Source organism: Pygocentrus nattereri, chromosome 9 (genome assembly GCF_015220715.1).
Source record: "Pygocentrus nattereri isolate fPygNat1 chromosome 9, fPygNat1.pri, whole genome shotgun sequence".
NCBI lineage: Eukaryota > Metazoa > Chordata > Actinopteri > Characiformes > Serrasalmidae > Pygocentrus > Pygocentrus nattereri.
This window is the reverse complement of record NC_051219.1, coordinates 4,003,233-4,029,901: the sequence shown is the minus strand read 5'-3', so window position 1 is coordinate 4,029,901 and position 26,669 is coordinate 4,003,233. Positions and strand designations below refer to the sequence as shown.

Genomic DNA, 26,669 nt, shown 5'->3' with positions numbered 1-26,669 from the left:
AACTTTTAATGTGTGGAATTTGTTTTGAGTGTGTTATGACCCTATGGGGTCACCACCAGGGGGAGCTGTCTAAAACAGGGCGATATCCAGAATGAAGTGTGGTGTACCATGACTACTTTATTAATAGATATAATCTGTCATGACAGCTCGTGACAGCATATAATCTGCTATCCAATATTCGGTTTATTTATGTTTGGTTTCTTTACAAGCATTCAACCCTTAAAAACAGTCATTGACCATTAAATGTTACAGCATATGGGCAGTAAACACAAAAAAATAATATCTGTTCATTGATCAGTATGGGTGTGTCCAGTGAAGCATTTTGATGAGCAAAATTATTTGGAGCCTCTCAGCAGAAAGAGAAGTAATAGTTATTTCCAGGATGTGGTCAGTGAGCTGGAGACTAAAAATACCTGTGTCTCTTTTAACTCACTCAGAAGAGACATTGCTGAAACAGATGGGGGGGGGCTTAGGGGGAGAGAAAAAGAGAGATGAACAGCGGTGTTCTCTCAGTAAAGATGTGGCTCTGGGTGTTTCTGCTCTACTCTGTGCTGCAGGAATCTTCAGGTGAGTCCACACGTCTGTGTGAGTTCTTCATGTGTATCTCTGCTTCACTGTAGTGAACTGTAGAAGAGTTCAGGTTCTAGATATACTGTTATCATCATGTCTTTATCGGCTCGCTCTCCTCTCTGTCTGACCTCCTTTTCTAAGGATTGACTGTGTTCTTGCCTGAAACTGTTCAAAGCTGGTTTACCAGAACAACAACAACAATAACAACAACAACAACAACAACAATAATGATAATAATAATCAGCTGAAAGTGCTTTAGAAATTAGGTGTAAAACAATGACACATCAAATTAAAAAGATAAATACCACAAGATGTTTTATCGAAATGCTAAATTAAAGAGAGATACCTTAAAATGTACCTTAAACATATGAACTGAGCTTGACTGTCTGTAAAAGGGAAATTGCGTTTCACAGTTTAGAAGCAACAGAGTGAGTCTCCAAATTTTCTGTATTTTACAGAAGGTGTTTGCAGAAGATCAGTGCCTGCAGATCTAATATGTGCTAGAACATAAACAGATAGATTTTCTGTTATAAAAGCAGGTGCTGTGTTATTTAGAGCCTTAAGAACTTGTAGCAGAACCTTAAAATCTATCTGGAGCGATAAAGGCAACCAATGCAGGTTTTTTTCATAACAGGAGTGATGTGATCTCTCTGTTTAATTTTAGGATTCATGCAGCCGCATTTTGTCCAACTTGTAAGGGATGTATTGTTTTCTTAAGGCACCTAGTAAAAAGTACATTACTGCAAATACTGAATGCATGAGCATGTTCCTCTGCATCGCTCTGAGACATAAAAGGCTGACCTTTAGTGATATTTTACAAATGATAAAAAGTTACTTTAGTGACCGCATTTACAGGCGGATAAAACAGAGCTCAGAGCCCAAGATCACACCCAGATTTCATACTTTCATACATAGGTTTGGTACATGAAGATGAAGAGCTGACCTTCAGTGCTGTTTTAGTACCAGCAAACAATATTTCTGTTTTTTTTTCTGGATTTACTATTAGAAACTTTTTTGACATTCACTAAGAAATATCTGACATGTGGCTGGTCAGCCTATCTACAGAGTCTTGATTACCAGAAGGATAGCTATGAAAGTTTGTATCTTACCTAGAGGTAACATGTACACAGAGTGCAAAGACCCTAAAACTGAACCCTGTGGGGCTCCACAGGGAATAAAACTGCCTTAGAAGCCTTCATAGTCTTTAAGACACTGGATTAGAATCTTGTGACCAATGGTATCAAGCGCAAGATCCAATAAGACCAGAATGGAAAAATTATATGCACCAACGTTGAGCCTAAGCGCAATGACAGCATGTACTAATGTCTCAGTACTACAGTTAGAACAAAAACCCGAATGAAATTTCTAATATAACTTGATCTTATATAAGCAAAAAATGATTGGTTTTCTCTCACTTTAAGTTAAGTTTTCTATATTTTTACGGTGACTCGACACCAAATAACTACATCCTTAAAAAATTAAGGTGAAATTAAGGCAAAACACTGAATTTGAGTGAGACATGAATTCACTCCACGTCAAAATATGATCGCCATGCAGCTATGTTGTGGGATTTCAAACATATGTGTGGTACATACCCAGCCATTACCATGTCTTGGGATGTCTTAAGACATGTCTTAAGATAAATTGTGAAGACGGCTTAAGACATCTTGAGGCATGTCTTAAGAAATGAAGACTTGTCTTTAAGACATGTCTATAGACATGGATCTTAAGATGACTTGGCTATAATAACATCCCAAGATGTCTCAAGATGTAGGATGCATAATATGCATTTTAAAATTTTACCTAATTTTTAAATTTTACCTAGATTAAATAAATCTTTTAGATTTTTTTTAAGGGAATTTTAAAATGTGACATTATTTAAAGCAAAAATTCTAGTAAGTTTTTTTTTTCAATTATGTATTTTCTGTTCTATGTAGGATGCATGATGGTATTATTTATTTTAATATATATTGTATATTATTTTATAAACCTTTAAACATTACAAACATTAGTACATACTACAGTCAGAAAACGGTTCAGAACAAATGTTATGAAACCACTAATTGACTTTGTTTACATTGCAATGACATTAGAAAAATGTGGAATTCCCCTTTAAATGTTTGCTGCATTAGAAAAGCTGGAATCAGTGAAAATTTACTGTTTTCAGACCATGCCTTCAACATGGTGGTAGTATGAGGGAAGATTCTTATGCACTTATTTTGTAATACAGCACTGCTGCAAAACTGTAAAAAATCTAATTCAGTGCTTTTAAATACCTTTTTATAGAAATTAACCCTTAATGTTTTTAAAATGTGTTTTTTTTACAATTACTATCTTACAGTTGATGCATTTTTAACGACGGTATCATTTTATTAACTTTTACAACAATAAGAACAAGAGTAATAAGTACACAAAATATTACATTAATATAAGTTAAAGGGGTATTGAAAAATCACTATTTTAGTTTTGTTTCTCCTTGTTAATCTGTTAAAAATGCAGAATACTTCTACATTCAAATAATTTACTCTGCAATCAAAAGCATAGCCCACGAAAAAGCACCCACATAGCTTTCAAAAAGTATAGATTACAGTTATTGTTTATTGCTTTTACAACTGTGTATATGCATAGTACAATAGTGTCCTCACACATGATATGTTCTATAGACAAGTACAAAATATGTTAACTGACTTTGTGTAGAAATTTGAAATATATTGAGGTAATACACAGTTCCACAAACCAATGAATCTGATTTTAAGGTCTGCTGTTATTCCGTATATAAGTTATAAGCTGTACAGGGTTATTATATGAAGCATCACTGAAGAGGCCGTGTGTTAATATATTAAAGTCAGAGTATGAAGTTGGAAAAACAAAATGAATATATGATATAGGTCTACATACTGCTACTCAAATACATTTGTTTATTATTGTTTGTCTTTTCCAAATACCTGGAGATCATAATTTTGTATATAAAAAAGTTTGTTCTCTATTTCTGTTGGGCCAAATTAAACGTCCTAATAGCCTGGGCAGCCCTGATCTACTTAAGAAAGTAAATAGAAGTGTAGATGTTAGAGAGTGAACCAGGTGCTTTTTGCATGAGTTTTTGGTTGATTGTAATATCTAAAGTACTCAGCTTAGCTGTTACATTGATTTCCTGTTAGTTCAAAGTTGTTTTATTTTGGTTGTCTCTGGTTACAATTGTGCGTTTGAAAATAGATCAGAGAGCAGTGTTGTGTTAATTATGGCATGTTTTCAGCGAATGGGCAGCAGGCTGTTTCTTGAGGACATACTTGTTATATTCTGGTTATATTCTACATTAGGGAGTGCTGTGGCAATCTGTGGTAAATAGCCTTAGTGCAGCTCACACACACTGGTTAAAGTTTGGGAAATGGAAACTTGCCCTGTTAAACAGCAGAGGGCGCACTCACAATATTGTTAATTTTTCCACCTTCCATTTCATCTCACTTTAATTTTGTTTTGATTACTGTACTTAAGTATTTTTCCGTGTATCTGTACTGAAGTTTCTCCGTTCTGGGTGACTTTTTCCTTTCACTCCACTACATTTCAGAGTCTAATATCCGACTTTTTCCTCCTACATTTTGAGAAATCTATCATTCGTTTTTGGTTTCTGTGTGTATAAAAACGTAACATGTCAAAACGAAAGAAGCGCTAAGCCAGAGCGCCAATCAGGGCCCAGCGGTCACTTTGTTTAGAGCTGGTTTTGACCTGTTGGTCATACCGACCCAGTGTAGCACGCGGTTCAACATCAGCGCAGCAGCGTAAAACTTTGGGAGAGTCTGTTCAACATAAATGATGAACTAACCTAACTTTGTGTAAATAGAGCTCAATATAGAAATATGTCCACATATGCAGTCGAGACTGACGCGGCTTTTTTCTGAATTTCTACAAACACCATTTCATTTTATAGTAAATGAGTTTGGGCTGGTTTATGTTTATGAACAGACGCCTAAAGATCAACATAGTAAAGCAGCTCATCTGTGATCCTGAGTTTAAAGCCAGGTTTTATTAAACTTAAACTTGGAACTAAGCTGAATTAAGTTGATTAGTCCTTTCCCTTTGATACTTAAGTACATTTGGATGCAAATACTTTTGTATTTCACTCAAGTTGAGGTTTATTAAAGAGAGAACATCTACTTTTACTGGAGTAATATTTTACCTTCGGTATCTCTACTTTAACTCGAGTTCATGGTTTGTGTGCTTTGTCCATGACTGAGCTTTTTACATCATTAACAGTAGGTCACACTGTTCACATTGTTGATGTTATTTTGATTACATGTTTTCACTTCAGCTGTGAGCAAATTGTTAAGTAGCTTGGTAACCTTTGTAACAGTTAATCGAATTAGAGTATTTTAGGATTTCCTAACTCAAGATTAGAGAACACATGTCAGATCTTAACTTATTACTACTTAAAACACCTTCCTGTCTTGTGTCTCTGTGAACAGCACTGGACTAAGAGATCAGTCTGTTCTAACCATCAGTTTCAGCTGAATCTCTGAGGAGCTATTTTCACACCAGTCCATGCAAAGTTGTCAAGAGAGTGAAATCAGAGCTAAAACCCTGCAGTGTGTTCAGAGATCATGAGTGTTCATATGTTCTGAGTGTAATGTAAGTTCTTGTTGATGTGGTGTTTCTGCAGGCTGCACTGTAGAGCGAGGTTTGGGAGACACCATCACCAGATCTGCTGGAGATTCTGTGGAGCTGCTGTGCTCCTGCACACAACAAACAAAGGAAGATCCTCAGACAGTTCAGTGGGGATTTAAGAGAAAGTTCACACCAGGCGACTACAGAGCTGATCACTCAGTGTTTCCAGAGGACGGCAGTCAGAATCGGCGCTACAGAGGCAGAGTTCAGATACTGAATCAGAATAAACCAGGAACTGTAGCTCTAATCATCTCCCACCTCACTGAGGAAGATGAAGGAGCGTATCTGTGTGGGAACAACGGGAACTATAACAGAGCCGTCACTCTCTACGTCAGAGGTAAACCTTATAGAGGCTTAACCAGGGTTCCTTTTGATGGTAGTTGGGATTGAGAAGAAACATTTCAATTAATCATGTATTTTGGAACCTTTTATTTATAAAAGCAACATAATATTGCACCTTGAGTGGATCTTAGATAATCAGTTTAGATTTTGCACCTGAGCTGGTGGAGTCATATTCCTCTATGCAGAACATTTGACTAACATGTAGCTGCACACATGTAGCATTTTGTAATCACTCCAGTCCAGCTCCGTTCAGATGTCTGCTCCGTATAAGCTGGTCTTATATTTTTTATGTCTTGAATGTATGCCTTTTTTGGTAAGCTAAGGACTGAAGTGGGGTGCACAACTGGTGCAGAGTCCTTTCCCATTCACTCCACTGGAAAGGTACACAACTCTGGGTCCTCCTGGGCAACCGGCTTCATCACCACTAGATGGCGACCTCTACAACTCAGCATGGCACTCTTTATTTTTCATGCATTGCTTCTCTCAAAGTCTGGGCCAAGAATGCAGGTTTAGACTTCACCTATCCTGACTAAATGATGTATCTTCTCGCCTTTCAACTGTCAGCATTAGCCATCCCCTCTCCAAAATTGGTGCTAGCTCACCTGTCACAGTGCATGAACCACCATGCCTTCTTGCTCAAACACAGCAGGTACCACTTCTCGCTGAGCCACTGTAACTGATGACCACAAGTCCATCAGTGCAGTGCAAGGAACTCCTTTATTGTTAATGGAAATGTGTCAAAGACATGGATGTTTGCTGCACTATGGAAAGAGAAAGAGTCTAGCTACTGTGAAGTGGGCAGCTGTGCGCATATATATATATATATATATATATATATATATATGGTAAAGTTGACAGAGAATTGTATAGAGAAGTGTTCAGAGATGGTGTTGATGTGTTTATTTGTGTTTGTGGGTCTGCAGGCTGTGCTGTGCTGGATCAGTGGAGTAGAACGTTCTCCAGATCTCCAGGAGAGTCTGTTCTGCTGCCATGTCCCTGTCCTGGAGAACAGAAGATCAACCCTGACAGAGTCACATGGACTAAAGATCAGACTGCAGTGTCTAATGATACAGAATCCTACAGAGGCAGAGTCTGGATGTTCAACCAGAACCATTCCAGAAATTTCTCTCTCCTCATCTCAGATCTGACTAAAGAGGACTCTGGACTCTACACCTGCAGAGCTGATGAGAAAGACATGCAATCTGTCCAGCTAGAGGTCACAGGTCAGTTGGTCAAACTATTACATAGTTTCAATATTGATCACACTAACTCAACACACTTCTCTCTGTAAGACTGAAGAGAACAGTAACAGTAGCTGGAGCTGTGGAATGTGATGCTGGTGCAGATGTGACTGCTGTGATTAAACAGCTGGAAAGTGTTTTTATCACTGAACACAATGTAGATAATAAAATCTCTGAAAACAGAAAAAGTCGTTTAAAATCGGACACATTTACTACTTTTATGAAGCCGTGCTCTTCTGTGGAGAGACAGATGTTTGTTGGTGGAGTTAAACGCTCAGCTGGTCAGCATTAGTGCCCAGTAGCAGTTCTGCACAGTAGCCTCAGTGAAGAGTGTGATGTGGCTCTGATGTGGTACATTTTCTACATTGCTTATTTTTACATAAACACTGTGTTTATGGTCAGTTGAAAAGGGTGTGTTGTTGTTTCAGGCTGCACTCTGTCAGAGAATAAACAGACTGTTCCAGTCAGTAGATCCTCAGGGGAGTCTGTTCTTCTGTCCTGCACCTGCACTGACCAGCAGGACAGACCTGTGGGAGTTCAGTGGAGAACACCAAACCGTGAAGATCTCCTTCAGCGCTACAGCGGCCGAGTTCAGACATTTAACCAGAGCTCTACAGGAAAGTTCTCTGTACTGATCTCAGACCTGACTGAAGAGGACGGAGGAACATATTCATGCTGGATAAACCAGAATCAGTACAGGAACTTCAGCCTCACTGTTAAAGGTAAACTGCTGAATTCTGTCTCTCTCACATTCATACATCTGTAAAGAAAACATCACTATGTCTAATTCAAACACTAAAGCTAAAACAAATGGTGGCACAACTGAGCATATTAAAGCATATTACTTGTGGCAGCAAAAATAAACATAAAAATGTGCAAATGGGCATTTGTGTTTTCAACCTTAAGTATTCTTTCACTACAATACCCAGCATGCAAATATGTAAAAGAACAGTTGGGATTGTCCCCACTATGAAATAATTCTGATTGGTAACATAGTATCTCATAAAAACAAGGATTTAAAAAATTATATTATATATGTATACACACACACACACACACACACACAATTTCAAACAGCCCACCCTCAAGTATCCATGCACTTTTCAAACAATCCTCCCACCTTTAACATACACCATCAGAAGTGGTTTTCCCATGTATAAAAAAAGAAAAGCCCACATTAGAAGCTCATGAAGCCCTAATGTATGAAGTGAAAAGGCATGTTCACGAAGGATGATCAATGGTTCAATTAATCAATGTTTACATTTGTCATTTTGGTCAGAGTGCATCTTTAAGACATAATGCACAAAGTAAAACAGAAGTTATGTAAATAATCATAATTACAGCATGCTTTATGTTCCTGCAGGCTGTACACTCTCAGAGACTGAGGAGAAACTGATTATTAGATCTCCAGGAGATTCTGTTCTCCTGCCCTGCTCCTGCACTGACCAATACACCAAACCTGTAAGTGTGAAATGGGAGCGTGTAGACTCAGGAGGGACTGAGGTATCCAATGAGATGGAGCTCTACACCAGCAGAGTCCAGATGTTTAATAAGAACCTTCCAGCAAATCTCTCTCTACTGATCTCCAACCTGACTGAACAAGACCAGGGAACATACAGATGTTCAATCAACAACAAACAATCCATCAACATCACACTTAACATTAACGGTAAACTGATCCAGACCTTCAAAGTTCTTGTGTATCTTTACCAGATCATACTCTGGTATTATTGAAACTCACAAATTCATCAGCACTCCAGTGAAGCTATGAAGATGTTTTGGATACCAGAACATTTATTTGAACTTGTGTATAACTGATGTCACGCACATCAAACATGATCTCAGATGCAATTATTTTATTTACTCTCTCTTTGATTTTTGAACATTTCATGAATTTGTGAACTAGTTACTGTAGTCTCAGATGTTCACATGGTAACAAGATGACAGATCAGTGGTTTCACAGCAACCTCTATTGTTAAACATTGCAAAATAACAAAAATCATTATTTTATAAAAAGCTTTTTTTATAGAACACTTTCAGACATACTTTACAGTTCAAAAATAAAACCAAAACTTACAAATATAACATACAGTAACAAAAATAAGAACATAATAAAAATATAAACATGTATAATAGATGTAATGAAACAGGTGTGAGGATGGAACTCAACCTTATAGCTCATAAACTAACACTAAGGGCAAACCACTAGTCAGACACTAGAGGCCAGTCTCAAGTGCAGAGCAGTAGAGATTTAACAAGAGAAACAAGAATAAAAGGAAAATTAGGACATAAGTACTAGGGAACAACATAAGATCTAGAAACAACAAATGACTCAAAAGAGAACGAAAAAAAAACAAAGAATTTTGTAAGTCTTGACAAAGATTGTACCCTTGACCATCATGTTGCAGGACCACATGCTATGCCACATACCACTTCAGCGCACAGCAGCAATACTAACTATAGATCTTATAAAAACACACTCTGACTGGAGAGATTCTAAAACATAAAGATTACTTTCTGAATATTTCCTGGTTTACTGGTTACTGAGTGATGTGCACATGTCAGCATGAACCAAGACTGAGCAGAAAGCAGCGTGTGAGCCCTTCAGTGAGGTGCCCACAGCTGTCACTGCTCAGTTCTGTTTTAAATATGCAGGCCCAAAAACAGACTCAAACAGATAATGCAGTAGTAAAGAACAGAAACACTTCTTTAAATTCTTACAGGCTGCACACTGTCAGAGACTCAGGAGAAACTGTTGATCAGATCTCCAGGACAGTCTGTTCTCCTGCCCTGCTCCTGCACAGACCAACACACCAAACCTGTAAGTGTGAAATGGGGGCGTGTAGACTCAGGAGGGATTGAGGTATCCAATGAGATGGCAAACTACACAGGTAGAGTCCAGATGTTTAATAAGAACCTTCCAGCAAATCTCTCTCTACTGATCTCCAACCTGACTGAACAAGACCAGGGAACATACAGATGTTCAATCAACAACCAGCAGTCCATCAACATCAGACTCAGCATTGAAGGTGCATTCTCTTATTTTTAACTGTAAAGACCCTCAGAACATAAAAACACATGTTTGTACTTGATGTTGACCATTTTCAACACTCAACAACTCAGTGTTACAGTGCATATATGAATTTTTTTTTGTAAGAATTGTTTTTTACTAATGACAAAAAGAGCATTTTAATTGTCTAGCATAACGTACCTTGATAATTCTCCAAAGAATGTTTTAACTCTAGTTATGGAAATGTAAACGTACACCATTACACTTACCTCTTTTTCTGTTTTTCTATGTGAAATCAACAGCAGAGAAGAGAGAAATCACAGGTCAGTCTGGTCAGATGTTACAATATAGCAATATAGACTTTTGTATGTACTTTAATTCATATGTAATGTGTGAGACTGCATACATATTATATGCCAACAACTTGTGAATAAATATAGTAATTATCATTTTAATGAGTAATTCATTTTGCTTTGTTAGTAATAAAGGATTATGGGAAGGAATTGTAAATAAATTGCATTTACAGAATGGGCAGACCAATGAACTAATACAGTAACTAAAGTTAAATAACATGGTAACCATGATTGATTGTTCTCTGCCGTATTTCCATTAACATTGACGGCATGTTTTTGGCTGGACTGTATTCCCTCTGAAAGTGCTCTGAATATGTCTTGAATATGATTACTATTCTTTTCTTTGCCTCGTCTACAGGTTCCTTTGTCATCATTTTGTGTGTCTGCGTCACTCTGCTGTTTATTGTAGTGATCGGCGGATCAGCACTGATCTTCTACAAACGGAGAAACAATAAGACACAAGGTACTGCATACGCACCCATGAACACAGTTCACAATTATGTAATAGGAGTATAAATTAGATCCCGGTTATGAAAGGTTTCGCCAGTGAAGTCTTGTGAAATACAGTCCTTTGATTAACATCCAGTTTTTCTACAGAGTCTGTGTACATAAATACTGAGAGGAGAACACAGAACACAGTGAGTGAAAAGACTCTTATATCAACTTCTCAATATAACCAAATATGAATGGTTTTAAAATGTACAAGTGTAAGTCAGTAGCATTCAGCACTGCTCTGTTAGGCTACAGAGTAAATGTTTGATATATTCCAGCTGGACAAAAATCATTTGATTTAAAGCTGTGGCATTTGGAAGGTGCTCTTATCCATATTTTACAAACCACAACCAACATTTACATTTACATTTATGGCATTTGGCTGACGCTGTTATCCAGAGCGACTTACAATTTGATCATTTTACATAGGTAGGCCAAAGTGGTGTTAGGAGTCTTGCCCAAGGACTCTTATTGGGCATAACATAAAATATGCATATAAAATATCCAAAATTGTGTTTAATAAAATGTTTAATTCTCCTTCATATTAAAGTAATACAATATTGAGAACTGTACACTGCAGCCCTCAAAGGGGACAGTGGGAAGAAAAATATATATTCATAAAATTAATTATGCAAGCAGTTAAACTTTATTTTAAGTATTTTTAGCATTAATTTTTTGTAGGTTTAATACAGAGCTGTCCAACCCTATTCTTGGTGATGTACTGCTCTGGAAAGTACAACTTTAATCTAACACTCCTGATCCAGATAATCAAGGACTTCAGGAGCATCTGAATATTAGATCCAGGTGTGTTTAACCTAAAATCTCTACAGCAGTAGATCTTTAGTGCCAGAGAATGAATAAATGAACATGATACGAAGACTAAGGTTTGAGTTAATTTCTCCTGTGTGTGTCACTCTGTTTGCAGGATGATGGTGATTCTATAAATTATCCTTCAAGAAACTGGAAGGAGATCAGCATGCCTCCAATCAATCAGTGCCTGGACTCAGGAACTGACCAATCAGATTCAGTCTACCAGAACATGACGTTCAACACAAACCAATCATACCTAAATCCCTACACCATCAAGTGTCAATCTACAACAAATTGAGACTGTAACACCAAAAAATCAAAGACCTGGGGTGTCCAATGTTATCCACACAACGTCAGGCGAATTCTAGAGTGTTCCAAATGTCATTTTTCAGAATTAAATTCTGTCTTTGTGGTGAATAGTTAGTTTTTGCATATATCCAAATGTATTTTAAACGGTTTTATTATTGAATCTTATTATAGTGCCCTTTATTCAGTTTAAAAAAGAAAACAAACTTTTTGAAAAGTAATTTTTGAAAATGAGGTCCTTTCTGCACATTCATATCAAATTGCTATTCAGTGAAATATTCATGAAACAAAAACTAAAGAGATCTGGTTGTGTTCAGGTTGGAGGTCTGTGCAGGAGTCCCGCTCCTGCCCAAAGTCACAAATATTTGTCCCACTCAAAAACATCTGTTTTGCTGTGAGACCTACATGGGGGACATGGATAAAATGGGGCAGGGTCTGTTCTTTAAGTACTCCACCAAAACGAAAATCAAGACTTTCCATGTTGCTCATGCCATTCAGATACAGTATGTGTGAAGCAGGCCTATGAGTATTTGTAGAAATTCAAATGAATGACTGCATTCATTTGAATTGCTTTACTGTGATCATTTCATACTGTTTACATATATGATTTACTGATTGTTGTACGTTATTTAGGCTATTCATTTATTTGTGTGATTTCTCTTAATGTCTGCTTTCACCCGCTCCCGCCTGCAGTGGGCAGGTTTCCCGCCCGCCCCACAAGTTACTGTGGCCCGTCTTGCGGGAATCTGCAAGTCTTTTTCAGTCTCTAGCCCTCTAGAGCTATTTAATTTTGTCAACTTGTTCAGACCCCAGAATTAAGGTAACATAAAGTCAGTCAAGCGTATTATGTTATTTGAAGCAAACGTGTTTTTTTCTAAGGCTACATTTACACAGCAGGTAAAATTGGCCTAGATCTGATTTTCTCACCAAATCTGATTTTTGTTTTTGTTTGTTTGGCTGTTCACATTATCTTTCAAATGTGATCTGCATGCCACATATTTCTTGCTTGTACTTGTACCTGTTTGTACTTTTAATTATATGTCATAGAATAAACTGTGAAATTTGATCAAATCAAACTTGTTCTCTTTTAAGTTGAACACACTTGGAGGGTCAATGGGCCGTTGGGTCGATGGGTGACCCACCCACCCCCCCACCCCCCCAAAATAAATCTCACTCCCACCAAACTTAAAAACTTGAGAGCCCTGGTTTTAGTATAAAAACATCAGCCCAAAGGTTTATGAGTCTCAGCAGCATGAAATTATGAAAAATGTCACGTTGGACTGATGTAAAAATGTGAATTCTAATCTGTCAGATTAGTCGCATTGCGGACATGCATCGGATTTCAGTACCACATGGAAGCTTGTCAAATTGGAACTGAAAATGTGAGATTCGCTGTTTACATGTGTGCCACATATGAAGAAAAAGATCAGATTTGATCACTTTTACCTGCTGTATGAACAAAGAGTGAATCCTAAGAGTGACTGCTAAGGAGACAGAGGGAAGGGGTGAGGACTGGACAAGATTATTGGAAAAGTCAGCAGTAACAAGCAAAACATTGATTCAAACAAACAATCTGAATAGAACAATGAGCAATTTAAATCAAGCAACTAAAGTTTAGTTGTCATTTATTAACCTGTTATTACACCTTAACCGATGTTAATAAATGCTAACTGAGCAATATTTTGGTTCCAGATTTCTTTTGTTACAAGTTGTAAAATGGATCTTCTTCATATTGAAGATTTTCATTACTGCCACTCGTGTTACCGATAATAAAGAACGACTACATTTGTTATTCATTCATAAATAAGGCTAATTAAAGCTTATTACATATGACTATTACTTTATCAATATAAGATTCTTAAAGTTATCTAATGCAATAAGGTTTGTTATAATAAGTCATCACTTTTATTTACATTAATAACCTTAATGTAAATTTTTGCCAGTCTTTTATCACGACTGCCAAGCCACATATAGAGCATATAAACACATTTCTTACCCTAATGTTTCTGTGCAAGCATGAACAACTGAACCCATAATTCTGGTTCTATCATACTAACAAATAAAAACAAGGCTGAAATGGTTATAAATCAACAATAAATAAAAGACTACCCATACAGATACAACTTGCTAAAGGACTCATGTTCCATACATTTTCTTGGTTTCCTGCAGTGTTTTACTCCACACATAAGATTCAGTCAAGACTGGTGAAAGATTTCTTCTGTGCAACGATGTAACTGATCTCCTTAAGCAGGTTCTCCTTGTTGTTTTGGATGTTTGATTCAGATTTCTCCAGAAGATCTTTGATATCATTATGACTGTAGCTCATCCTCATAGTGGCATATCTTTTGCGCCACTTCTCAATTTGTCCTGTGGAAACAGACCTGTACTGTTTAGAGCTCTGCTACGTTTGTTATGTCACACATACTCAGTAGACTGTACTACCATAACCATGAAGCCAAATACATGCAACATTATCAAGTTTTTGTTACTCTGTAGTTACCTTTGCAGTTGATATCATTGAAAAGAGGGATGTGAATCACAGTTGGAGCTTCGGTGTTGTCTTTAAACACATAGAAGTCCTTTGGTTTCGTCTTTTCTCCAGGAGGTAAAACTACTTCAGGGAAAGGAATCTGAAGTTCTTTACATATTTCAGCAGCTGTAAACACCGTCTGAAAGAAATGCCCATACTGTGGTTAATCCCTGTACACACACACACACACACACACACACACACACACATACATACATACATATATAAATATATATTTACATTTATGGCATTTGGCTGACGCTCTTGTCCAAAGCGACTTACAATTTGATCATTTTACACAGGAAGGCCAAGGCAGTGTTAGGAGTCTTGCCCGAGGACTCTTATTGGTTTAGTGCAGGGTGGGGGATTGAACCCCAGTCTAGGCAAAGAGACCACACTAACCAACCACTAATATATATATATATATATATATATATATATATATATATAGCTGCTGTCAGAACAAAAGCTCATATCTCCAAAATGGTAACTTTACAGGAGAAGGAAAAAACCTGCATTACAGAATTATTTAAAATTTATTTTTGCCTATTTATTTTGGCCCATCCTTCATGAAATTTACACACAATATAAGGGTCAACATGTACTTTCCAATTGTCAAAAACTGAAAATTGACAAAAATGGAGATACAAGGTTTTGTTCCGACAACAGCGAGATATATATATAGGCTGCCCTGATCACCCTGTGTCTAATAACATATTTTAAAAAATGGATTAAACTATATAAGTTTGTTTTGGTGTTTTATTATTTACATTAGATGTCATGACACTGAGTTCACCTAGCTTTAGGTTTGAATTGCCATATATGCGCTATAGCCTCCTGAGCGTTTGCATCCCGTAGAATCATTTACCAGTTATTAGGTCATATATGAACTGATTGAGCATTAGGACATTATATTGTATAGGTGAAGTTCTTTCACTGCATGTGCGTCGGTGTTCTACCTTAAAAGGATCTTTTTCACTGAAGTCCAGGGAGATGATGAGGTCAATGTCTCGTTCTTTTCTCAGCACAGAGACATAGGGTGCGTTGAGTATCGCTGCAGTGTCTTCATATTCCCTCGTCTCTGACAGGAGGACACTGGGGTCCACATCTTTCACTGATGGCACAGATAATATAAAATACATAGAGGCAGGCCTTCCTACAGCTTCTTTAAATAACCCATGAATTATATGGAGTATTATCCTTTTTTTCATAGTTGTATCTGGAAAGGTAAATGTTTTTTTAAACAAACTGTCACTTAAGTCCAAGCAGACAGACCTCTAAATGAATGAAAATCAAATGTTTAGGTTTTTTTTTGTTAATATATCATGCAGTAACAATTCCAGAGATGTGCTATATTTAATTATGTGTCCTGTAGAGAACATACCCCAAAAACATACCACACCAAATCAGAAAATGTTGGGATTAATTCAATTAAAATAATGAGTTCTACATTATTTTATATCACATTGTAAACTACACGACTCAATATTTGGTGTTTCAATTTTGATTCTTGCAACATATTTCAGAAAAAGCTGGGCCAGTAAAGCATTTATCACACTCTCACTGGGGACAGGTCAGGACTGCAGGCACACCAGTCCATCACCTGCACCCTCTCGCACAGCCAGGCCTTTGGTATGTGGGCATATTTTGCTTTGACTTGGAAAAAGGTGTCTGGAAGGCAGTATATGTACTTTTCAGTATTAATTGTGCTGTTACAGAAGTTTAAGTTAACTTTGCTAAAGGCAATGTCCCAAACCCACACAATGACAGACCCTGGCTTTTGGACAACAAACATACAGTAAAAGCAAGTAGAACTGACTGTTTTCCATAAAATTATTGATTAATGTTTCTCTAAAGACATCTTATCATCACAGATGATTGCACAGTGCTATATATTTTATTAAAAAACTCAGTTGTTGTTTCCCACCTGACATTTCACTGAGGTAGTTGTACGTCTTTCCCCAGATCCAGTGCAGAACTTCCTCTATGGACCTAATGATGGTGATCCAAATCTCTAACATAAGAATATACATTAAAATCTTAGGTTAAAATAAGGCTGACATGTAGCCCAACATTTCTAATATATTCCATTATTCTAGATTTCAGTAACTGTTAAAAAGTTAACTAAAGTTAACTAAGTTAATTAAAAGTTAAAGTTAAAGCTGCTAATGGCTGAAATGTCAACAAGAGAAATCCTCTATGCTTTGTAGTAAATTTCTGGCAGTAAATGTGGAGCAATGCTACCACACTTTTAAAAAGATGATATTAATGTAACTCTAAACACAATACAGTTTCTAATAATGTGCGTATTATACGTCTTCTAGTGTGCTCCCTTAGCTGTCCTGATGTTTAATGCAACACATTCAACAATCCAATAACTGCAGATAGTCAGATTTTGTCAGCAACCTGATCAACAGGTCAACATGAATCAGACAATAATCAGATTTCTGATTTGCAACTGACCGATAAAGTCACAGAAGGAACGCAATGTAAGCGTAATGTAAATCTCAAACTTGCTGTGGCTTTTTTTTTTAAACATTGCGCAACTTTACCTGAAAATATGAACACACATCATCTAAACAATGAAAAATATTTAAATCCTTCATTAAGTCAAGCATGTATTTGGTTTCAGCATCGCTCTGATTGTGTTTTTCTGCTATCTTGTGGCAACACTGCTTGCTTATTCCAGGTGCCGTGGTTTGTTCTTGCACATGCACAGGCTGAGAAATCCAAATCATAAGAGTTCGTAGCACTGAGAAATCTGATTATTGAGCTAAAATTCAGGTCTCTCATTGGATTTCTTAATCGGATTTCAAGGCCTTACTCTGATCTTAGAAATCAGAGTAGGCTGTTTACGTGACCATTTGGGGCAGTCATGAGCTGAAGGTTAGGGAACCAGCCCATTCAGCAGGTGTTTAGAAACTGCATCCATGGAGGGTAAATTTGTACTCACTGTCCCAAAAACTCTGTCCTTTAAACATGACCAAGAAAGAACTGCAGGCAGTCAGAGTGACGGCATCTGTCTCTGAGATCGTCCCTACTGATGTCATCTGGTTTTCAGGACTTCTGATCCCACTTCTTCCTGGCTCATCATATTTAAATAAAGAGGGAGTTTCTCAGTGTGTGGGTGTGTCTTTTCAAATACTTGCACAAAATAGATTATAATAATTAACTGTCATTAAATGACCATTAAAATTCAGGCCATGTATTCTTTGCTTTATGGGATTGACGGGATAAAACAACCTCTCTCATTGAGGTCTTCCAGGTGACCTTCAGTATCCTTCTTTCGTAAGTGATGATGATTCAGGTCTACAAGCCGTAAGAGCTCCTGGAAGCCTTTCTCCATGGCTGGTGTTTCTGATGTAGGATTTTCTTGGATGGTTTCTTCCATTTCTAGTTAACCAAAGATGATCATGAAAGAGACATGGAGACAGAAATACAGGCATATGCAAAACTTTCCTAATCAAAAACTTGTTGATATTCCAAGTTACTGTTGCTAAGAAAAAATACTCTTCCAATTATAAAATTAAACATGTAATTTGTGTCATGATTGACCCCTCCCAGTCCTCCAGGTTTTAGTCTTGTCCATGGGCTTTTGTTTTGGTTTGTCTTGTCCATGGGCTTTTGTTTAGCTTCCTTCCTGGTCCTGCCTCCTTGTTTCCAGATCCTGCCCTTAATTGTACCACGTTTATCACCTGTGTCTTATTTACCCTTGTTGTCTCTGTATTTAAGCCTTGTGTTTTTCCCTAGTTGTTTGCTGGTCTTTGTAGTGCTTGTATTGTTCGACATTGTTTAGCGTCATTCTTCCGGCTGCCTTTGTGTGTTTAGTATGTATTCCTGTTTGTCATGTCTGTCCTGCAATCTCTCCATGTTGGCTCTATGACCCTGGCCTTAATAAATCTCTCTTCTCTTCCCCACGTTACAACTTGACTGTGGTTGCCTTAAGTTTTAGCTTGAAGCTTACAGTTTACAACATAATTCAATAATTCACCCGTATTCACAACCAAGTGCACGTCGTCTCCAATTCCACCCACTACTTAGGACTCCCCCAATCACACGATGCTACCAATGCTAGGAGGGTGAAGGCAACACAGGCTTCATCCAAGACCTGTGAAACCAGCCACCGCTTCTTTTTGAACTGCCACTCACGCAACATCATTGGACAGCCGAATGCACTCTGAGGAAAATGCTGACCGCCAGATGTTATGTCAGCTAACAGACGCCTGCACCTACCAGCATCATGTTGAGTAATGGGAGGAGAAGGGGGGGCCACACTACCCACCCAGAGACAGTGAGGCCAATTATCCTGTCTTGGACTCCCTGCTACGGATGGCTGTAGCATCACCAGGAATCGAACTCATGATCTCCTGAAGATAGGCCCAATGCTTAGATGGTTGCGCCACTCAGAAAACCCTTCCAAGGGTTCTTTAGTAAACAAAGGTTCTATGTTGATCTTTGAAAAGGGTTCTATATAGCACCCTCTATTTTTACAAGCTTCACACAATGGCAATAGAAGAACTCTTTTGGGTGCAATACAGAACCATCTACAGCACATTCTCCACCAATCTAAAGAACCTTTCATAATGCCAAGAATCCTTTAATCTTGCAAAAGGTTCTGTAAGTGTTCATGATTCTATATAGAACCATTTTCACTAAAAGGACCCTTGAAGCACCTTTAAGAGTGTATGATAAGTGAGTGGTTGGCTATGGGCTAGACTGTGTGTCTTTTCAAATGTTGGTCAAACCAGATCATTAAAAACAGAATTAAAAGTAGGCCAATAATTCCTCAGTTTGTGGGACACATGGGATAATACAACCTTTCAGGAGCTCATTTATGGTTTCCATGTGACCTTCAGTGTCCTCCTTTCTCAAGTGATGAAGGTTGAGTTCCAGAAGTGCTAAGAGCACCTGGCAACCTTTCTGCGCAGCTGGAGGTTGTAATGTAGGATTTTCTCGGATGGTTTCTTGAATTTCTAGTTAACCAAAAACAAAAAATTCAAGAAAGAGTCATAGACAAAGAAAGAGAGAGAGAGACATAGGCATATTCAAAAGTTTGAACACTCCCTGGGGGTAAATGTCCCAAAGCAGTATCTTTCAAATAACTTAAGCCCAGAGTCAAATTTACCAAAAAATTCAGCAATTCTGAAAAATTTCATTCCAAACCAAAAATATTTTATGAGTGGTGGACCATGGGCCAGTTGTTGAGAACTGAAAGAAATATGTTTTTGTATCATCACAACCCATTAACTACAAGCTTTTACTCGGTAAAGGAGGGATGAATGTGGAGGTTAAACAGAGAAAGGTACATACTCATAACCAGGTCGTATAGTGTCTTAAGAATCTCTTCCATATCAGCAATCATGCTGGCACACAGACCTGTACAAATCCCATAGAAATGAAAAAGGTCAGATTTCAGAGCGAAAACTTGACAAAACTTACTAAAATATGCTCTTTGAAACCTCCATGAACAGTGAGCACACACTTTCCAGCAGTCACAACACCCATTACATAACCCCCTGTATAGGCTAGATGTTCTTAATGATTCCAAAAGAGGTTCAAACTAGCAGTTGTTTTTAGTTGGCTGAGCTTTTTTTTCAGTTTTTCTGAAGAACGCATACTGACTTGTTTAGGACTCTAGGAATAGGACTGTTGACTTGGGACTTGACTCAAAACTCACGTATACTGACTCGGGACTTGAATCAAGACTCGACTATCTTCACTTGGAACTTGACTTGAGACTTTGTTACTTGCAACTTAGTGATTTGTTCCCACTTCTGAGTACTAGTAACAGTATTAGTGTAAAAAGAGTAAGTGAGGACGAGTGACTTGTTGCCAAAAATGTGGGATTGATCTGCAATTCCATATAAGGCATGTATGTAGCGTGTTTAGGGTGCAGTATGTACCAAGGGTAGAGTTTTAACACGTGTGTTACCTTGTAGGTACAGCATGTCATTCTCAGGCTGGTCGTTTATCTTTGCTCCATTCTTAAACTGACTTCCCAAATAGAGGGAATCCACAAAGGCTCCAGTGAGAGAATAACCGGACTCATCCGGAGTGATCTCAAACCAAACATCTACAAACAGAAATACCTGTAATATTTCTATTTTACCATAAAAAGACACACACACACACACACACACTCACACACACACACACACACACACACACACACACACCCAATGCCTTACCTGCATTTTGTCTGTCGTATTTACACTGCTTATCAATCACGCTGTAAATGGGGTACGGGTCATTGGTGTGCTTGCCCCTCTGCTCTGAGAGTGTGTTCTCATCTATCTGTGAAATACAGATAACAAGACTTTCTGTATTTTAATGTTTGAATTCATAGTCAAGGACCACACATGTTGGGAACCTGGTGGGTTTTCTTGTTTCAGCTTTATTTTAGACTTAAAACCAAATCATTTAAACTGATATTTTAAAATAATTTACACGTTGAAATGCACATCTCTGTACACTGTGAATGGTAATCGAACATTTCTACCACAGAGTGCTTAGAAATCTTTTATAATAAAATTATTTTGCTCAAGGTTTTCAGGAGAGAAAATGTACAGACTTAAATCAGTCCATTTGCTTAGTAAAAGGGATGGACTCCGGACTAAAATCATGGGAGTTGCTCAGGTAAGAAATACATTGACATTTTTCTTGCAAAATAAAAATCAAAATTTATTATTGGCTCCACCACAACAGGTAGCCAGCTAACCCTTAGCTACATGGTACTGGAGTACCAGTTAAAACAGAACACGCTTGATAATAAATATGTTTTTAGTAATCTAAAACAAATATTAAACCTAGCTACTGTATGAAATGATAACTTGCTAACATAGCGAATAAAGAATTTCCAGTAAAAAACGCACATTAACAATTTTTAATAGTGATAAGTGCATTTCTACAGGCAGATTGTTTATGCAGTTTAGTATGTATTGAAATTGAAACAGTATTTATGTAGAAGTACTGATCACTATGATTAGCACTAATCACTATGATTAACACTAATCACTATGATTTGCGCTAATCGTCACTATGATTTGCGCTAATCGTCACTGTGATTTGCACTAATCGTCACTGTGATTTGCACTAATCGTCACTGTGATTTGCACTAATCGTCACTGTGATTCGCACTAATCATCACTGATTCGCACTAATCGTCACTGTGATTTGCACTAATCGCCACTGTGATTTGCACTAATCGCCACTGTGATTTGCACTAACCGTCACTGTGGTTTGCACTAATCGTCACTATGATTTGCAGAAGAGAGGTGAAAGCCCTTGATCATTTATTTTGATAAACCGTGTTCTAGGATTTGTGTGGATTTTGAGGTCTGACCAGCGCTGTAAATTATTCTTACCTCTTTCACCATCTTAGACACAAGCAGTGCTGCCCACACATCAGTCAGGCTGAAGTTGTGTTTTTCTGAATAGTATTTCACCAGTTTGTGACCCATCTCCCACCATCTGATGCTGCCTTCAGCGAGCCTTTGGGTGATCTTATCTTTCACAGTCTCCAGGTTGGTGGACCAGTCTGGTTCCTTATATAATGACGCCATGCACCTTCAGAGAGCAGATGGATGAGACAGAGATTTCATCTAACATCAAGCATCTAGACTCCTGAAGCGTCTTTCTCCTTTTCAACGAGCGGAGTGTTTCATACATTTCGTGCTGTGTTTTAGTTTGTGGTTTTAATCACATGTTGGGCGTCTGCCGTAGTTTTAGCTGTTTTACCAGAACTTCTTTTTATTGGGTAGAAGAGTTTGTCTCTGGGGAAAGTGCTTTAGTTTGATATTTTACGTGCACACTTTAACTTTAGTTTTACAAGAGATTCTTTATTCATACAAACAGGTTTTTTAAAATATTTTTTTTTTTAATATTTATCAAACAGATAGGGACCTGTACATCCACACAGATGGGTCTACTCTAGTTTCCTTAGTCAGAGCGTGGGCACCTTCTTGTTTACTTTTAGCTTTTGTTTCCTTTTGTAGGTTAGCTAAGTACTTTTTGCTTCACTGCAGGCGAGAGTTAAGTCAGGTTCTGTTCGTTCCTGTGGTGCCGTCCACAGTTTGACTCCTCCAGTGTGGTACAAGCACACCAATTTTATAGTGGTTGGTTTTAATAAAATGGCTTCAAAATCTCTATTGGTCAGTTCCTCTAGCTTTTAAATCCATCGCCAGTTCAGTTATTTAATACCATGTTACTGATCCAACAGTGCCCTAGAAAGGAAAAGGGTGTTGTAACAGGAGGAGTGGGTGGAGCTAAGAAAAGAAAACAAGACCACATGGCCTAGCCATGTGCAATACCCTGCAGGGCCAGGAGGGGGTAGTTCATGACACTGAACTGGAAACAGTTATACAGTCTATATATAATGTGTGTGTGTGTTGGAGCAAAACTGCATATCTCCAAAATGGTAATTACAGAAGAACCCCCACCCCCCACCTCCCACCTCCCCAGTACTTCTGGGTCACTTCTATTGAGTCATTCATCATTAAGTTTACACACAATATAAAGGACCATGTGTACTTTCAAATTATGTCAACTGAAAAACGACAAAAAATGAGATACAGTATGAGGTTTTGTTGCATGTTCTGGATCCTTACCAGGTAGATCCTGAAATTCCACTCAGGTACATGATGCAGTCCAGCAGTGCACATTCTCCTAGCTGACTCAGTGATCCCAGCAGTCCAACCATAGCTCTCAAACCACCACCAGAGCCCAGCACTGCGATGTTTGGCACCTCACCCTGCCAGCATTAAAACAAGTCCTGAACAATTGAAACAAACAGCTTCTCTTGAATCACTGAAGAAGGATAAATGTATTGCTAGATGTGTTGAATGCACTAATGCAGCTCTTCACAATGCATATCTGGATATGCGTCTCAGTTACTCAGGTAATTACAGAGTAGTATAGCAGTACAATAAGTACCTGACAGTTATGTTGAGTTTGATTTACCTTACTGCAGACTATACTGTGCTGCTTCAGGCACTGTAGAACAGTCTCTCTCCTCTTGGCCAAATACTGCTGTTCAGCTTCACTCAGAGAGTGACCAATTCTCACCTCCCTGCTACACACATTACACAGGAGTGGTGTCACAGGTAGAACCTTTGACCAGTCTACAATTCCTGCATGCGCCTTTGTGTTAGAAGTGGATTTTTATAATAAAGTATTTCTTTCTAAAAGTCTCCAACTTTATTCTCAAGAAAAAAATACCTTTCAGAGCCTAGGATCCCACCCATCTCTGGAAAAAGGAACAGAAAGAAGTATTAACAAGAATAAATAAAAACAGAATCAAGTCTTATTTTCAAAATTTCAAATACATTAAGAAATTTCTACTTTTTTTCCCTAATTCTAATTATGAATCATAATGATGTATCCCTTCACAAATGTCACATTTCCATGCTTTTGGCTAAGGTATTTTAAGACTGTTCGTTTTATTTGTTAAACATTTAAGGCTGAAAAGCAGAAATATTGCCTTTACAGAAAAGATGCTGTATTTTGCTTGTGCACATGTTTATAGGTAATCACATATGATCTCCTGAATTACAACCTAGGTAGGTGAAGGTGGTGTTAAGAGTCTTGCCCAAGGACTCGTATTGGTATGGTGTAGGGCGCTTGCCCAGGCCCACCTCACTTCACTTAATTTGTGAAAGTTTTAATGAACATTTGGCAAAAATACAGGATGACTGCTTCTTGTTTCGATTATGTATTTCCTCCTGTGTTAAGTAGGGAGTTAGAGTAGCTTGTTGTATTTTTGCTTCATTTCTTTTCAGGTTAGTTGGTCATCAGTAGTTGTGTTTGCTATTTTAGGCACACACTCATCCCTGAAATCTTCCCCATTCAACTTAGCTTGGCAAAGCACTAAACATGAGCTAGTTTACTCATTAAAAAGTGTCCAGTGTTTGGTCTGGTGACAGATCCGGGGGCAGTCTTAACATATGAATAAATGATATGTGAAATTCATGCGACTTTGATTTAGCACTTTTGTTTTGGTGTCCTAAACAAGTGATTGTTCATCAGCCACAGACCATTTTACATTCATAAATATGGACAGCACATTTATTTTAGTTAGAGCAACATAAGGGCTATAAATAAACTTTCATATTTCATCCTATTATGTACACATTTGACCATTGAAAACAAAACAAAAAAAGTTTACTTTCATTTTTTAAAGTTTTACAGTTGTATTTACATACTGGGATACAAATTAACCTGAATTTTATTTATGAACTACACAAGTTATATACATAAATATTATATAATGTATATGCATACATTATATGCATGTATACATAAAGTAATTACTAAACAATGAAAATAAAAATAAACAATGCAATATGCAAACTTTTCAATTTTTTCCAGTAATAATGCAAGTAATTAATAATTATGACTGCAGCTGCTGACATAGTTTAATAAAAACGTTCATACCTTCAGCTGTAGACGATCTGTAGAGGTGTAAAAACAAGCTCAGTGCAGTGCGAGCTTTAGAGTGAGTGTACATTTATAGTGGGTGTGGGTGTGTTGTCGAGAAGGATATGTTAAAGGGGTGGATGTTAGCAGCGTGGCTTTGGCTGCATCATGGGCAGAAGGGAGGAGGGCTTTTATTATTTTATTAGCCTACCTAATATTAGGTCATCATCACACATGCAGTCAGTCATCAAACCGACAAGAACTGTATTCCCCAGAATCCTTTGTGGAATCATGAGTTGGTCCTATTTCCATACTTCCAGACTCAAACTCCTCTACTCAGACTCCTCCGCAAAGTCACATCCCAGGCTTTATCTTATCCTAGTTGCGAAGTATTGTTTTCCTTGTGAGACTACGGAGCGGTTTTCCCTCCGATGTATATCGTGTTTATAGACCAATTTTTTAGTTTCATAGTGCACAAATTTGTTCAGTTGTTAAGTAAAATGGATGTTTTCACACCGCTTTATAGCTTGATACTACGACAGTGATGTTTTTAATTTTATTTGGTTATAATAGTTATCATAGAATGTCAATGAACACCCATCATCACCACATCTCTTGTAAAACTTATACCATCAGAAAAGTACTTTAGTTATATTCTTTTGGGTGAGTACTATCTGCTATGCTGCTGTTCCTCAGATGAAGAAAGTTAGAGGTGGTATTGGGGGGATCTGATGCCATAATGTTCAGCTAACCTCTGTGGCTTTGCAGGGATTCCTCTTTTTTCCTTGATCAACACTGTGGTTAGTAGCCACGTGTCATATAAGGCTCATTGCGACACATCTAAAGACTCTTCAGAGAAGGCCAAGAGCATGAGCTCTCCCTCCAGCTCTCAGAAGACCCGAGAGTGTGTTTGACAAACATATCCTTCATTTCCCATCAGCCCTGCAAAGGAGAGCCTTCTTATGGCAGGTCATGTTTGGAGACACAGGCTGTTAGAAAGGTCTTATTCAAAAGTTTGGTGAAGTGAAAAAAGTGAACATCCTCTATGAGGAACTGCAGGGCACTTTTGTGTATAGTTTAATGCACACTTTATTTATTTGCAAAATTTAGCACGTTGGAAAAAATAAAACTCAACTTTAGAGTAATTAAATCCCTTCATGGAAATGAGAAAAATCAATATTCATCAAAATAAACTTGTGGTAACTACTTTTTGGAAAACCTAACAGCAATAAGAGCATTCCGTAATACTTCACAAGGTCAGAGAACACTTGTTGCGGCATGCTTGGACCAGTCTTTCATGCAGTTCTTTGATTTTCTAGGGTCTTTGCTTTCGGGCGATCCTTTTCCACAGATTTTCAGAGTTGGAACGCGGAGACTTTGAGGGCAACTACTGAACTTTGATTTTTGTCTCCACAACCATTTCTGTGTGTAACGGTTGGGAGCAAGGAGGCGGACGCATGTGCTGAGGTATGCAACATTTATTAAGGGCAAATCCAGGGTCATAGTCTAGGCAGTCCAGGTTCAAACATCCAACATGGAGAGCAGGTGGGACAGACATGACAGACAAACCAGAATCAAACAAGCACGACCAAACATCCAAACAGTACAAACAAAGACCAGCAACAACTAGTGGCAAACACACGGCTTAAATAATTACAGGGTAAATAAGGGACAGACGGGAACACAGGTGGAAACAATCAGGGGCGGAGTCACTAAACAAGGGGGCTGGACTACAAAACCAAAACACAACACTAACACATGGAGAGGACTGGGAGGGGCCAATCATTACACTGGATTTTGAAGCGTGTTTGGGGTCATTACCTTGGAGAAAGTTTTCAGCCTTCTGGCAGATGCAGACAGATTTTTTGCTAAAATCTAATAGTCAATGGAATTTATTATGCCACATAAATTCTCTCTCAGGAGCTCAGTGAATTCCAGCGTGG

General features: G+C 37.9%; 2 protein-coding genes across 2 annotated transcripts; one reads left to right on the top strand and one right to left on the bottom strand.

The window, feature by feature from the left end:
• Positions 1-518: 518 nt before the first annotated feature.
• Positions 519-12,780, top strand: LOC108443468 (polymeric immunoglobulin receptor-like). The gene is made up of 10 exons (XM_037540911.1): positions 519-567; positions 5,225-5,566; positions 6,495-6,794; positions 7,241-7,534; positions 8,176-8,481; positions 9,536-9,841; positions 10,125-10,145; positions 10,534-10,638; positions 10,773-10,813; positions 11,593-12,780. The coding sequence occupies exons 1-10, from the start codon at positions 519-521 to the stop codon at positions 11,773-11,775; spliced, it is 1,947 nt and encodes a 648-aa protein (XP_037396808.1). The 3' UTR covers positions 11,776-12,780.
• A 611-nt stretch (positions 12,781-13,391) lies between these two features.
• Positions 13,392-24,779, bottom strand: LOC108443469 (cytosolic phospholipase A2 zeta-like). The gene is made up of 15 exons (XM_017724177.1): positions 24,745-24,779; positions 23,530-23,557; positions 23,272-23,383; positions 22,920-23,062; positions 21,678-21,879; positions 20,502-20,607; positions 20,246-20,386; positions 19,624-19,689; positions 19,131-19,286; positions 17,557-17,706; positions 17,267-17,395; positions 16,241-16,327; positions 15,273-15,427; positions 14,284-14,452; positions 13,392-14,150 (listed from the first exon to the last, which is right to left on the bottom strand). The coding sequence occupies exons 2-15, from the start codon at positions 23,553-23,555 to the stop codon at positions 13,975-13,977; spliced, it is 1,818 nt and encodes a 605-aa protein (XP_017579666.1). The 5' UTR covers positions 23,556-23,557; positions 24,745-24,779; the 3' UTR covers positions 13,392-13,974.
• Positions 24,780-26,669: the final 1,890 nt, after the last annotated feature.

What these genes read in the sequence shown, in the direction of transcription:
- LOC108443469 (XM_017724177.1), bottom strand. Translation starts at nt 23,555, where the DNA reads ATGGGTGGGATCCTAGGCTCTGAAAG. An exon ending in GGAATTTCAGGATCTACCTG is followed by an intron (nt 21,880 to 22,919) that starts GTAAGGATCCAG and finishes TGCTCTCTGAAG; the next exon opens with GTGCATGGCGTCATTATATA. An exon ending in ATACGACAGACAAAATGCAG is followed by an intron (nt 20,387 to 20,501) that starts GTAAGGCATTGG and finishes TTCTGTTTGTAG; the next exon opens with ATGTTTGGTTTGAGATCACT.
- LOC108443468 (XM_037540911.1), top strand. Translation starts at nt 519, where the DNA reads ATGTGGCTCTGGGTGTTTCTGCTCTACTCTGTGCTGCAGGAATCTTCA. An exon ending in CATCACACTTAACATTAACG is followed by an intron (nt 8,482 to 9,535) that starts GTAAACTGATCC and finishes AAATTCTTACAG; the next exon opens with GCTGCACACTGTCAGAGACT. An exon ending in AGAGAAGAGAGAAATCACAG is followed by an intron (nt 10,146 to 10,533) that starts GTCAGTCTGGTC and finishes CCTCGTCTACAG; the next exon opens with GTTCCTTTGTCATCATTTTG.